General features: G+C 42.0%; 1 protein-coding gene across 2 annotated transcripts in view; it reads right to left on the bottom strand.

The window, feature by feature from the left end:
• The window catches only part of PRKAR1B (protein kinase cAMP-dependent type I regulatory subunit beta), a 93,695-nt gene that overhangs the window by 63,928 nt on the left and 14,889 nt on the right, over positions 1–14,878 (bottom strand). For both annotated transcript variants that reach the window (XM_063171829.1, XM_063171828.1), the window contains exon 4: positions 14,571–14,662. In XM_063171829.1, coding sequence (XP_063027899.1) covers positions 14,571–14,662 — 92 coding nt within the window. The remainder of the gene's footprint in view (positions 1–14,570; positions 14,663–14,878) is intronic.

The following is a 14,878-nucleotide window of genomic DNA, read 5'->3' as shown; positions in this document are numbered from 1 at the left end:
CACACATTATAAGCGAATTATACAGGAATTCTTTTCTATGAGGATTTTGAGGCACTGGCACAGGTTTCCCCATCCCTGGAAGTGTCCAGAGCCAGGTTGGATGGAGCTTGGAGCAATCTAGGATAGAGGAAAGTGCCCCTGCCCATGGCAGAGGGTTGGAACAAAATTGTATTTAAGGCTCCTTCCAACCTAAACCATTCTGTGATTCTATGATACACTTTTCATTTAGTAAGGACAAAAAAGGTTAAAAAAACCAATTTACCAATTTTTTCTACTAAAGAGCAGGTTGAATTCCATGCAATGTCTTGTACATCCCCATTGTCTAGAAGTTCCAGCAATATTTAGCTAAAAGATGCAGTCCACAGATGTGCATTAACTCCTCCAGCTCCAGTGGTGGCCACCCACTGCAGGTACAGCAGGAGAATTCTGTTCTCTGGGTACCTACAGGCCTTTATAAAAGGATTTGTGAACAGAAGAGAGTGTAAAAAGGATTTCTATGCCTTTCTGCTTTAGCTTAGACTTTCAGAGCACAAGGCAGCAATTTTTCAGCTGTGTTAGAGCCAGCTCAGAGGGCAGCAGGGATGCCCAGCTTTGAGCAGCTCCCACACTGCAGGGCTGCTCTGACAACAGATGGGCCTGGAAGTTGAATTTGCATCATCTGGGTTTTCCTCTTTTGCCAGTGCACAAACAGCCCTTCCTCTCTCACCTCCACAGAAAGATTTACATCCCCACAACATTTGGGGGAGTTTTAACATAAATACCTATTTTGACAACTTTAAGCCTAGCCAGCTTGAGGATTCGGCCAAAGTGCTCTTAAGAAGTACTGCTGGGACATAATATATCATGGGGGGTTAGCTGAGACAAAGCTTTCATTAATAGCACACTTGAGAAATTCTGTAAGATGGGTGCAGATTTAAAATATCCCTTAGACTCCCCTATAATCTCACATGTGTAAATAACAGGAACAGCCACTGGGATTTTGAAGCAGTTCAGGGATTAAACCAGATCAGCTTCAAGAGCACAGAAGATTTCTCAGCCACAAAACTACACAGCTCCGAGGACCTTCAAAGTCAGTTGTAACACCCCGTAGGAGCCAACAGGTAGAAGAGACAAGATGCAGTAAGAAAAGGGTACAAGAGGCAACACTTTCCTTGTGATAGTCTATGCCTGCTTTATACAAATCCCTGACCTGCTTAAGTAGAGTTGTTTACACACTTCGTTTTCTCACTCACAATAAAAATTTCAGCTAATTTGTATACTTGTAGTAATCTCAATTTTAGCCTCCAGGGGTTAGGGTTGGGAAGCAGCATGTTTTTGCTGCTTCTATATTCTTTGTTACTTCGTACCTCTCGTTTTTAATAACCTTGATCACAGTGACCCCAGGTGGCAGAGACAACCACGGCTGCTCTCAGAGGCTGAGCCAGACCTTCACATCTCATCCCGGCGCTGAGAAATCCTTGTGTCCCAGCCTAGAGTCCCCAGAATCCATCCAGGACAGCTCAGATGCTGCCTGGGACTGGAGAGGGCTCATTCCAAGCAGGTCAATACAAATCCCTGTGGGACAGAGCAACCAAAGGTTTTCAACCCAGCACCTCCCCTCCTCGTTTATCCATGGAGCTCTCCCTAATAACTCTTTAATTTTTCTGGAGCCCAGCAGCACAAACTTCTGTATCTGGAACTAATTCAGGTTGCTGAGAGGCCCAGTGAGGGACCTGGCACAGTTTTGCCCCAACTCATAATTCTGTATCACCAGCTTGCTCTGCAGATGCACAAGGCTGCTTACCAAAACAAGACACAGACCTAGATGTGACAAAAAACATTAAGTATTTTCCAAAACCTTGATTTTAATAGAACTTAGGCACCTTAATGCCTTTTTCCAAGCCTCATCCACCCCACCTTGCTGTTCTAATTGCCTCAAAAGCTCGCTGGTATTTCTTTTTACTGCCTGGAAAAATGTCAGCTGCAGGAAGTTTGTAATTTCTGACCCATCATGTAAGACAGCAGAATTAAAAGCAATTCCAATGCAATATACAAAATTAACAGTGAGTAGACAACTCTAGGCTTTCCATCTTTAAAAATGTGTGTTATTTCCCAGCAGAAGGGATCAGTGAGTCTCAGCTCTGGTGAGAGCCACACCACAGCCAGAGCATGGCTAAGGCTTGGCTCAGAGCCTGTGCTCCAGAAGAGAAGAGTGTGCTTTAGAGTTGATGTAAACAAATTAATTTAAGCACAAAGGGAAACTTTTCAAGCTGCTCACCAGAAGAAAATCCAACTCACCAGAACAAAATGTCCAACACTGTTTATTGCACGGTGGTGGATTTTGTATCAATTAGCCATCATGTACAATGCTAACTTTATTTTCACATGTGGGAATTTCAATCTGGAGCCAAACCAGCTCTGAGGGAAAGCAGGACAGGGCACACCAATGCCTTTCCCATGAGGTTGCTCACAGACTGCTGCTGAAGAGCCCCTAATGGCAAGGGAGCTATCCTGCCATTGCCAGAGGGTGTCACTACGGCACTGGGACAAAGCAACCAAACAAATAAAACAGATAAACAAGAGATGTGGAGAAACCTTTCAGAAATAAGCTGTATGTAACCTTCACATGTTCATCAGCACACCCGTGGGCTTTCAAAACATGGATCTGGAGTCTGGATACAACATCACTCTGTATTTTCTTTTTTTTTTTTTTTCTGTATCTCTGCTGCTCAAATCTGATTTTAACACTAAGCCTTTGAAGGAAGAAAGGAACTACCTATGAGAATTGTTTGCAGAATCTCCATTGTTCCCACATAATCTTACCTTGTTTTCCATGAAAGCATCCTTTGAAAATGAACCTGTTCTAAAAGCATATAGTTCACAGAAACAATGACTGTATTTGTGAGGTAGCTGTTTTCACAGCAAATTGCTGCAAAAGAAATCTAAATCTTCTCACACAATGACACATAGCTGAGGTAATTAAAAAGAGCCAAATTGAGCATGTTAAAGTGATCTTGAGTGTTTGGTTAAAATCCTAAACCAGAAGAGGAAGGAAGCCAAGAAGCCAGAGAGCACAGTAAATGAAAACACTCAGAAGGCTGAGAAAAATAACCCTGCAGGACAAGGAAGATTCCAAGGCGCACCAAATTAGTACGTTTATTGTCTTTGTAGTCTAGATGCCCATTCTAAATACTTATTACGAGGAAATGGCAGGGGACACATGGCCATGAGCCTGTATTAATGTGGTATTTGATGGCCAAGAAACTTGACAGATGCTGGAATGTCTGAGCAGTCCAACCAGGACGTGTGTGCAGGGGATCAGGACCTGCAGGGTGTTGGTGGCTGCTGCTCTGAATGTGGCTGTCAGTGGAGAGGATGGGGTGACTGTGAAAAAGAGAGAATTAATCCCAGATTCCCTGCTGGAGCAACTGAGAGCTTCATTTCAATTATATTTTGGTACCAGGGCAAACTGACTGATGCTGCTGAGGACAGTTTTGATAGGAAGGGCTGCTCCTGCAAAGTGTTCCAGAGCTCTTGTCAACCTGTCAAGGAATCAAACCTCATGCTCTAATAATAGAACAATAATTTAATATTCTTGGAAATACCTTCTAGTCAAAGCACAGGATTTAATAAATAAGAGAAGAAATATGACACATTTCATAGCATTAAGGAACAGCAGGTAAACTTGGACGAAACAAGTTCACTATTTTAAACCAGGTTTCTAAAAGCAAAGGAAAATCTGCATGGATGTTGTAACCACATTGCAGAAAGCAGCTCCATGAGGAACATGGGTCAACTGCAGTGATTAAACTGTCAGGACTTGAAATCAGGGCACTGCTACAATACTTTAATATAGCAAATCCAGTCTATCATGGTGAAGGTTCAGTTGGCTGTTCTGGGAATTATTAGGATGTCAAGAGGCCAAAGTCTATTTCTGGATACTGAAAAGTAATTCCCATTCACCTCATACAATAATGATGTGCCTCTGTTAGGGAAAAGAAGAGCAAGCAATCCAAAGGTAGCAGCAAAGTCTCCTTAAAAATCTTTTCAACAATGAATAACATAAGAAGAAATTAAATTCAGAATATATGTAAATCTGTTGGTTTGTTTCTCTTGTTTTTCCCCGACTTTCATGACAAACAGATCTCTCAGACTGTCAGACATGAAAAATACAGAGATGTGGAAAACAGAGCTGGAATTTGGCTTAATGACAGCAGACTTGGTCTTTCATTGCAAATGCAGAGAGGGATGGCAGGAGGTCTGGCCTTTATGTGGACCTTGCAGTAACTGTAAATATGTAACAGACTATCAACTGTTGTCCTATTGATTAGAATGAAAGCTCTAGACTGAGCAGCTTATTCTGCTTACCTCAATTATCACATCTGGAAAATTATTCAATTTGTGTGTCAGCCTTTATTCTAGGACATTCACTCACATGAGCAAAGAACTTTCAGATCCTCTGGGGTCATGGTGCAAATCTACTTTTTTCACATAGTTATATCCACAACCAGAATGAATTAAGCTTGATCCTGTAAACAGTGATGATAATTGCTGATCTTTTAGTTATTCAGATGGTGCAGGACACATGGAGATAGGTTAGACGTGATCAGGAAGAGTTTTTGGAAGAAGCTTGGGAATACTTTTGGAAGTATTTCCCAAGCTGGGAAATACTGAAGAAAATGGCTTAGGAAGAAGCTTGAGGCAGTGTGGCTGTTCAGTGCTGAGCACTGCACTCCTGCTCCGGGCAGCAGAGCTCCTCTGGGCCCCTCTCCCTGGGTGCTTCACCCTCTCCATCACCAACCACAGGAGCTCATGTGCTGTGCACAGCTTCTCTGCCACCATCCAACACCAGCTACAGAATCTCTCCCAAATCAAACCCCATCCTTTGTAGCTGAGCTGGAACAACAGCCTAGCAAGAGTCCCAGTGTGTGCCTGTTTCAGACATCCCAAAACCAGCTGGGCTCCAAGTTGTGAGAGCTTGGCTTTCAGGAGGGCCGATGTCATACAAGTGTTTTGTTAGCAAGAGATGGCTGCTGACTCTTCTTTAAGTGAAATCAATTTTCATGTCATCACATTTTGCCATCTTTGAAAAAAAAAACAAAAAAAAAAAAAAAAAAACAAAAAAAACAAACCCTCACAATATTCTGGAGCACTTCAGAACATACTGTGAGGACCAGCACGAGCAGAGAGCCAAGTTTGATCTGAAGGTTTCAAGCAATGGAAAAATCTGCCACATCCCAAGCTAATTTAAATTATGGATCAGTTCCCTGATTGCTCTAAAAAGAGAAACTAAATTTTTCCAGTCTGAATGTGCCCAACTTCAGCCACCACCTTTTGGATCTCACATGGATCTAACATGTGTCTTTTAAAGAGGTTGTTGCTATCACTTACCTTTCCCTCCCACATATGATAAATTCACCTTCATTCTGCTTCAATTAACTAAATACTGTCTCCACATACAAAACTGGGAAGATGCTGAGTGCCTAAAAATAGCATCTGATGCTGTTTTTTGGATATGCACTATTATATTTTCGTTTTAGTGCACCACACAGAGAAGCACATTATACTTTTCTAATGCAAATTTCAGCTGTCAACAAGCATGTCTTTGGAAGATTTATAAATCAGAACTTGAATAAATACAAAAAAGACAAACTCCCTACAAAGAAAGTGATAGTTTGGGGAATTTTGTTTTGTTTTTCAGTTTCTGAAAGCAAAAAGCAGATTGAAAACCCAATTTCTTTTTCTGCTTTAAAAAAAAAAAAGGAAAAAAGAGAGAAAAGGAATCTGGTGGTGCCCAAGGGTTAAAGTATCCCATTTCGGGCAGTCTGAATATCTGAATTTAGCAGCTGACAGTGCATGGTGTGTCAGTCCCTTACAGCTGTTCCAGTTGATTCAAAGACCATCTTTGTTTCTCCAAATCTTAGCAACTGTTGCTTTTTTCCGAAGACAATGATGGACCAGCTGTTACCTCACAAGACGCCATGTACTTCAGGTCAAAGTCTTTAGTAAGGAACTTGTAAAACAAGAACTAAATCATTGTTTGGGTTTGTCAGGGCTTTTTTTTTTTTTCATTAAAAGAGAGTTAGCAGCCTAACAGTCAAATAACTTACACTTGGTATTCCCATTAAGTGCACCGGAATGACAGAGAAATTTCATCTGGTTGTTGAGTTGAATTCTCTCTTTCTATACAGAAGAAAAATCCCACTACTAAATCTTGCAGTATTATAGGATATTTTTTGTGTTTGAAGGGCAGTTCCTGCCTTCCCAAACACGGTGTTACCGAGCAGATGTCACCTCATCATGGAAACACACAGAATGCAAGGTGGGGATTTTCAAGAGAACCTTACAGGAGTTAAACATTTGCTTCCCACTATATATCAATCAGTGGGAGTATCCAGTTCCTTTATGCTCTTTGAAGACCCTCCTCTAAATGCATAACAAAGCAATGGAATCACAGAGCTGATCCTCCAGGAGCATCCCACCCCGCTTGAAGGCTCTCAGAGCCCTGCAGGGCTGCAGAATCAGTCACCTCATGAAGTCAGCAGTAACTGGTGATGGGTTACCTGCATCCCTTCTGGGGGGGTGAAAGAAAGGAAGCAGCATTTTAAAGAGCTTTGGTTGAAATAAACCCTCGTTCATCCCAGCACAAAGACAAATCACTGCTTCCATCTGCTCTGATGCAAAGACAAAGACTTGCTGAGAAGAGTGGACGTTCTTTCATTTAACCTTTGTGTTTAATTCTGGAAAGCCTTAGCATTGAGCAATGTATTTGCAGAGCCACTGCCAGCTAATTGTTGTGTAAAGAAGCACACAAAGGCACAGTCATGTGTACTGCAGTGGTAGAAAAATTTTACAAGCCCTGTTAAATTCAAGCAGTAGTCATAATTTTTCTGTTTTATATATAGAGAGATAAGTTTAGACTCAAGATTGTTTCACGAGCATGCATGAATACTATTTGCCTCAGGCTATTTTTTCTAGACCAAAAAGGATTTATGTAAATAACTTCTCTGCTTTAACTCTGTTTTTCAGAATGGGTGACATGCTGCCCATATGTAAACCAGTGCTTTATGCAGAATTAAAAATAACCCCCATTAGGCATGGCGCCGCCAGTATTTGTGATGAAGAATATAAACTGTCTAACAAAACACTGAGGGTGAATCACAACCCCTAAAAAGCTACAAACTGACACTATTTGTTTCTAGAGATAAAAATATCCATAAATACCAAATGTGTGTGCTTTTAGTTTTGTTTAAGAGAGCAGCTTACCTACCAGGCCAAATCCTGACATCACAAAAAGTACATTCTGCTGATGCTGTCAGGCTGTTGTAAGGGGATTGGTACCAAAGCAGATACAATCTCTGGGTGACTGCTGAGAGCACAACTTTGCATAACTAATTTAAAGTCTGCTGCCTGCAGGCACCACAATGGTAATTAAAGACAATAATTCTTGGTCAAATGAGATGGATGTACTGGAAAATAAAGTCAGTGCTAAATTCACAGCTAATCCTTCAATAGAGAATAGGATCATTTATTTTCCAGACTGCTGGGCAACTCTACCTGGTTTCATTTCCATCTCTGCTGCCAGATGATTCTTGTCTCCAAAATCTGTAATTTTTTCTAGTTTAAGTAGTATTCCTCATTGGCAAGCTCCAATTCAGCAAAGACTGAGTGTGCTTCCATTTAAACACATGAATAGATCCTTTGACATCCACAGCCAGCCAATGGAACAACTCACAGTTAAACAGAACACTTTTAAACACCATGAGGAATCAAGGCCATAAACAAGGTACAAAAGGCACAGAGAAAAGCTGGATTGCAAGGCAGTTTACCTGGAAAATCGCTTGGTGCCACCCAAAGAAGAAAAGCTTTGTTTAGCATGCCTTGGTAAATCTGACTTCCCTCTTTTTACAAGTAGAATTCACAGGACAGGCCAATCATCCAATACCACTGATGGTCAGGAAAAAATCTCCCATACAGTGAGAAGATTTCCACCAGTTTCTTCAGTACCAGACCTGTTACACATGCATAATATATCTTGAATATATATTCACACTTCCTCTGACCCCAAACCACCACTGTCTGCTGAATCTCCTGAAGTTCCAGCACAGCTGGGGCGTTCACACCTTTACAAACCCTCATGGGATGTATCTGCACAACACTGGGATTATGCTGCATCTCCTCTCTCTTCTGCTACCTCCAAAAAGGAGGATGAAGGATCCCATCCAAGTCTGGTCACCAAAAAAATCCTAATGTAACTCAAGAAACCCATGTTATGGATCAGTAATGCCCTTCAGCCCCTGCTGCCATGCCTCACTGTGCAATTTCCCTCTCATCTCTTATTCTTTCTTTTCATCTCTCATCTTCCCAGTGGTTTAGCTCAAAGTCTTGGGTATTGTTGGCAAAGCTTACACACATCTATTTCCATCCTTAGCCTCGTCCAGTGACTAGAATGGAAATTAGGGTGCAGTTTTGCCAGCAGTTAGTTTGATTTGAGCCCCTGCTGCTGCCAAGAGGGGAGATCCTGCCCTGCCCACTCCATCCCTCCCCTTGCCAAAGCATTTTCAGCCAGGCACAGGGGGACAGGAAGGACCTGCTCTGGCTGAAAATAACCCTGCAGGGCAGGATCCCTTTTCAGAGAGCTGCTCTGGCCCACCTGGCCATGAGAGCAGCAGGAACATGCAACCAAGGTCTGGCACTCACTGCTACTTCATCCTTTGGTACCAGCTCAGAATTCAGCTTAAATATACCCTGAGTTTTCTGTCTAAGGTGGAATTTTTCTTGCACTGTTCTGCACACTGTAGGCATATATGAAGCACAGGCAGAAGCTAAATCTGTGTTTGTTTTTTGACAAAAGACTTAAGTTACAAATGCAAGGCAAACACAGGATGTGTAATGAATATGTCATGGCTGTGGCATCCTGTTTCTAAAATATCTTGCTCCTGAATGGTGCAGTCTTAGGTTTCCTCCACATGCATGAGGCTTTCCAGCTGGCCTGCAGCCAGTGCTTTAATAAAACATGGTATTATGCAGAAGTGAATAAAGCTGATGGCAATAATAATGTCCTTGAAATTCACTAATCACCAGAAGTTTCAAGAAGATTTCAGTATGAGATCAACAGGAGAACAACTAAAATTCATTTGTTAGCTATGGAAAGCCCCTTTTCTCATGATAATTTATGCCTGGATTGAAAGAAACCCCAAGTCATTAGTGACCCAGATGAAAAGTGTGTTTTCTGAATTTGAAGACAATACCTTGCTGCAAAGGAGCTGCAAACACTTTAAAAAACTTTAAGATGTAAAATGATTGCAAATTGAAGAAATAGTCTGAGAAAATAGATATACTGAAAGTCAAGACACAACAGCTATGAATATTAAGGGAGGGGTGACCAACAGCATAAATCCATGGTGAAGATTCATGGCCAAAGTATCACATTTGCAGGAAAGGAACCACTGGTTGCACTAGTCTCATCCTAAATAGGACTCAAAAATTCCCATTGCTGTGAAAAATTTAAAGAAACAAGCAAGACATGGAGCAGCTAGGGAAAGGTGAGAACAACAAAAATGGTAAATAAGGTAAGGCTGAGGAACCTGGTCTGCAAAGTGCCAACATCCATCTTGGTCCCAACAAGCCCAGGAATTAAAAATGCTCTTTATCCTCCCACCTTTGCCATGCAGGGAACACACAAAAGTAAACACAACACTGTGTACTGCTGAAATAAATACAGAGTCTTCAAGTTCATTTCTTGGTAGTTTTCTTCAAAAGGGCTCAACATTTTAGTAAAAACATTAAATACTATTTTGTGCCTCTTGCTTTCAAAGCTGTTTCACACCATTATACTGTTCAAAGAAACCAATTTATTAATAATGCAAGTAATAAAATACACCAAAATATTCTAAAAGCTGCCTGCGCATTAGCAACAAATGCTTCCAAAAATTACATTAGCTAAACATTGATCCACTCTCTTCACTCCCTGATGAACAAGCTTGACACAGCATTTACACACAGATATGGTGAACATTTAACCTTTCCACTTCTTTATGTGGTCAGGAGGCCACTGAGCTTCTGCACAGGGACTGGCAGATGTGGCTCATGGCTCAGCAGGGCAGCCTGGCACTGGTGACAGCCTGGAAGCAGGAGTGACACTCCTGCTGCTCCCAGCCCTGCTCTGTAGCCATGATATGTTATGAAAAATCCTCAGAAACAAAATGTAAACAATGGTTATCTGCTGCTGTGGAATGCAACAGGTGCATCTGGGATTGGTCTCATGTAGCTGTTTTTAATTAATGGCCAATCACAGTCCAGCTGTCTTGGACTCTCTGGTCAGTCACAAGATTTTATTATCATTCCATTCCACTTCTTTTCCTTTCAAGCGTTCTGATGAAATCCTTTCTTCAATTCTTTTAGTATAGTTTTTATATAATATATATAATATATATCATAAAATAATAAATCAGCCTTCTGAAACATGGAGCCAACATTCTCATTTCTTCCCTCATCCTGGGACCCCTGTGGACACCACCACACTGCTCTCTCCCCTACTGGTTACTTCAGCTCTATTTCCTTCTCCTCCTTGGCAATCATCAGCCTTGGGTCCAGCCTCCATTCCCACAGCAGCTCACCCCTGAACTTCCCCACTGCCCCTGTGCAGCAGAGACACAACATCCTGTCAATGAAATGATGAAAAGTGACTTTTTTATTTTTATCCACAGCAGAAAATTGAATAATTTCTCTCTCTTGTTTCCCTTTACTACTCAACATCACGGCAGAGCCAAGTGGGTGTGCTGGTATTCCAGCATTACGTGATGAACAATGAAAAATCTTCACAGCCATGCTGCTGGGTTAGAAGAGATTAATCACAAGAGGTCAGAAAAAGGTCACTCAGGCTGGCCCCTTGTCACCAATTCTGACTTTATACACCATTTCACAACTAGGAGGATGTTAGAGGATGTTAATCTGCTGGATATCCAGGAGTGGGAGAGGAAACAGAGCGCTGCCAAGTTCTGGGTAATTCTATCTGTGCACAGACAGGAATCCTCAGAGGCTGCAGAGGCAGAGCAGTGGCACAGCACTGGCCTCACCAGCCTCCCCCACGTGCAAAACTCCCACACAGACTGGCCAAAGAAGGGGGGATGTTGGTGCAAACCCTGAATCATCCTCAGAGCGGGTCTGAATCGTGAGATCGCCTCAGAGCCAGAAGGGAGAAGATCAGCAAGGAAATTCCCCCCCAAGACAAACCATATTATATAAATTCAAATAAGAACAACAGCTCCTCACATCTAAAACCACATTCCCACTTCAGGTAGGGGGCATTTTGCCACTGGCTTTGGGAGAACCAGGACCTCACTCCGGAGTTTAACCAAGTGCCATGAGGAAAGAGCGGAGTGCCAGGTCACTGCACAGAGCTGCACTGCTCCCTGCAATGTGAGCAGCTCTTGAACATCCTGGCAAAAGCTGCTGATAACTAGCTCTGCTGCTCTTGGTACTGGTGCAGTTACATTTCCCTTTCACTGCACTTTTCAGTATAATTTTACACCAGGGACTGTGTGTGTGTAGGGCATAGATGGCAGCCCTGTCTGAAGCAGGGCACAGGGAAAGACGTGCTCCAAAATAAGACTTGAACAAAAGTATTTCCAACACAAGTGCAAAAAGATACCTGTTTACCTTAACTGCAGCATGATTTCTCATGCAACCAACCCTTCATATGGGATATCTGACACAGAGATTGTATGCTACACTCTGCCTTTATAAATAAGGGCTTAAGTTTCACAGCTGCCAAGCAGTAAGTGCAACACAAGTCAGAGCAGGCTAACACAAATATCTTTTTGAAGAAAGAAAAAATGCAAGAGTCATCCATTGTAAATGAGAAATTGCTAGTCCATCCTTCCCCACCTAAACACCCCCTAGATTTTGGTCAAACATGAAATTAGATAAAACAAGGATAATATCTTCAGTGTAGAAAGCACAAACACAAGCTAATAAACACCACCACTGCAGCACAGAAAATAAAATAACCTTACCCAGCTTTCCACCATTGCAAGAGCCCAAATGAAGTAATTTACCACTTACTTCCCTGAACTACATATTTGCATTAAGGAGATGCAGACTGGAAGTGATGGCAATGGTATGCTCTGACTTGCTGACTTCTCCACACTTGACAAATGCAACCAGACAAGGGCAAGAGCACGATGTCAGTTTACTCCTTCATTTCAATCTTGTCTGCAGAGCAGAATATGCACCCTTCTGTGGGCTCCTTTTATTTTTCCTGATGTCAGCAATAGCCTGCTGTGCTCATCACGAGGCTCAAAGGAGGCCTCTGGACATATCCCTGAGCATCAAAATGGTCTGAACCTGAGCATGCTCCAGTGCACAGCCCAGCAGCTCCTGAATCTTCTGAGCAGAGGCAGAATACACCTGGCCAAGCCGTAGTTTGCAAAAGCAAAGACTCCACAATGCACCTGCAGCACACACAAGGGAGCCTGTGCGGGTCTGTTCTCACTCCTACCACAAGTCCATGACAGGACAGAGGAAAATGGGACACAGGGAACAGACAGGAGAGACCATGATCATGGTGTGCAATCAGCACAGTGTAAGAAAAAGCATTTGTCCTTCAGATTTTGTCTCTCGCCCTATTTTGATAACAAATTACTGAAATATCCTTTTTTCCAGCCCTAAAACCTATCCTTCAGTGCCTGGCACATCAGCATGCTGACAGCATAATCAGGATTTACAGCAGTTCTGTACAGGGATTCTCCTCTGTGGGTGAAAAAGCTACAAGAAATGTGCAAACTTCATCCTCTTCTAATTACTCCAGAAATCTGCATGTTAACAGGATATCATTAAGATTGCAAAGTAATTAAACTGTGTCAACATCTGCAAGAGGGAGCAAAATTTGCACTCTTGGAATGTGCTTTGAGTGCGTTTGAGCAGCCCCACAGAGGGACTGTGCTGCTGATGTTCTGCCAGAACTGAAACCACCCGTGTAGAGAAAGTTTTTGTCTTTTCTGACGATGGAAGCACAGAAAAGTGGGGTTGGTGAGGAGTTCCTGACTCAGTGAGCCTTATCTGCTGCCAGGCAGGGCTGATCATGTCATTCCTGGCAGCCTAATCTGTCCTTAATGGCCTAAAGTGGCGGAGGCTCCACAACCGACCCAAGCAATCAGAGACCTCCTCTTGGATCTGGCTTGAATCTCTCCCACTGGAGAAAACAATTTAAAAAAATTATTTTCTTTACCCTCTGGCCCACAGAGCAGTTTATCACTCATATAGCATAATTCACATGCAACTATAAGCTATTATTGCATCCCTCTGCCCCAACTTTTATTCTGCAGGCCAAGCCATCCCATTCCCCCCTCAGAAGTGATGTTATCTAGGTCTGGATCATTCCCACCACTCCTCCATGAATTTCCTCCAACTGTTTTTCCTTGAAGTGCAGTGCCCAAACTGTGTTCCAGCTGAAATATTTCCAACACTGGGACATCTTGTATGTTCTGTTTAGTTACCCCAGAAAAACATTAGTATTTTCAAAAAAAAAAAAAAAAAAAGAGGGTTTACATTAGTGACAGTTATTCAGACCATGAGGCACAATAAGTTCCACATAGTTTTTCAAGGAACTACCAGAACTGTCTTATAGTCATAAAGGTGTTTTTCCTGCCTAAGGAATACTTCTCTGCACTTGGCTCAGTGTCAACCCATCCTGCTTTTACTAGAACATTCCTTCAAGCTGGCAGCATAATTCTGAATGCTACCCTTGTCTCCCAGTGTTTTAGCAGCCCTTCCCATCTTCATGTCAGCTAAAAATTCAACACTCATCCCCTGTCCCACTGAGGCCACTAATGACAATAATGGTGAAAAGCAGAACAACCCCTTCAATGCACCTTTCCATTGGAATGATGGACCAGTGATGCCTGCTATTTGTACAATTCCATCAGTTTTGCACAGTAGTTTCACTAAAGACACACTTCCCTGGTTTTCTTTTATGAACCCATCATAAACATTAATGTCAAAATCATTACTGGAAGTTGAGCTGTTTGGCCTCCTTTGTGCCTCCCCCAGCTGTACAGCTTGTTATCAGTTCTTGAAAGACATTTTCAAGCCTTTAAAAGTCACATTGGGTTTTACTGAACTCCTTGGTCTCCTTCAGGTGCTTACACATAATTTGTTTGCTCCAGTTTTTCCAAGAACAAAACAATTTACCTGTCATTCCCTTTTATCTCTTTACAGACTTTATGTTTTTTCTTTCCCACTCATTCAGCACTTGACCTGTCTTGCCTGAGTTTCAGAAGTAATGACAAATGCTTCTGAGATTGCTTTAGCTAATTAAGTAATCTAGAATAAAGTTTATCAGGCCTATCTGTTCTGAAAGCATTAAATATGTCTGAATACACTCCAACCTGTTCTTGTCCTTTTTTACCTTGTGGTTTTACCCTCTGTCAGAATACCATGAGCATATTTGAGGGTGTGACTCAAATGCATCAGTGAGAGCAGTTCTGGACCTTGAGAGGAAATTTAATCTAATTTAATCTAATTTAATTTAATCTTTTTTGTCCTCACACCAAGCTGAGAATTCCCTTGAGTCATAAAGCCCCTCATACCTCCGTTCATTGTCATCAAGATGAGCAAAGAGCACGTTCTTGGAGATGGCCTTGGCCAGAGCAGTCATAGTTTTATAGTCCTTTGGAATAACCTGTAGAGAAAAGAATGAGAGGTAATTACATGCCTGATTGTATCCACTCACAAATCATGAAATCTACAGAAAATTCCACTATTCCAGAAAATGGATGTGATTTGATTTCAGGCACTGAGACAGGATTAGGCTATAATATAAAGCCATTAAGAAAGTAATAAATTACAGTTTTGATAATGTGTGGATAAGAAATTTTGTTCTCAAAATGACACTCAG

This window comes from Melospiza melodia, chromosome 18, assembly GCF_035770615.1.
Source record: "Melospiza melodia melodia isolate bMelMel2 chromosome 18, bMelMel2.pri, whole genome shotgun sequence".
Classification (NCBI taxonomy): domain Eukaryota; kingdom Metazoa; phylum Chordata; class Aves; order Passeriformes; family Passerellidae; genus Melospiza; species Melospiza melodia.
This window is presented reverse-complemented; position numbering and strand designations above follow the sequence as displayed.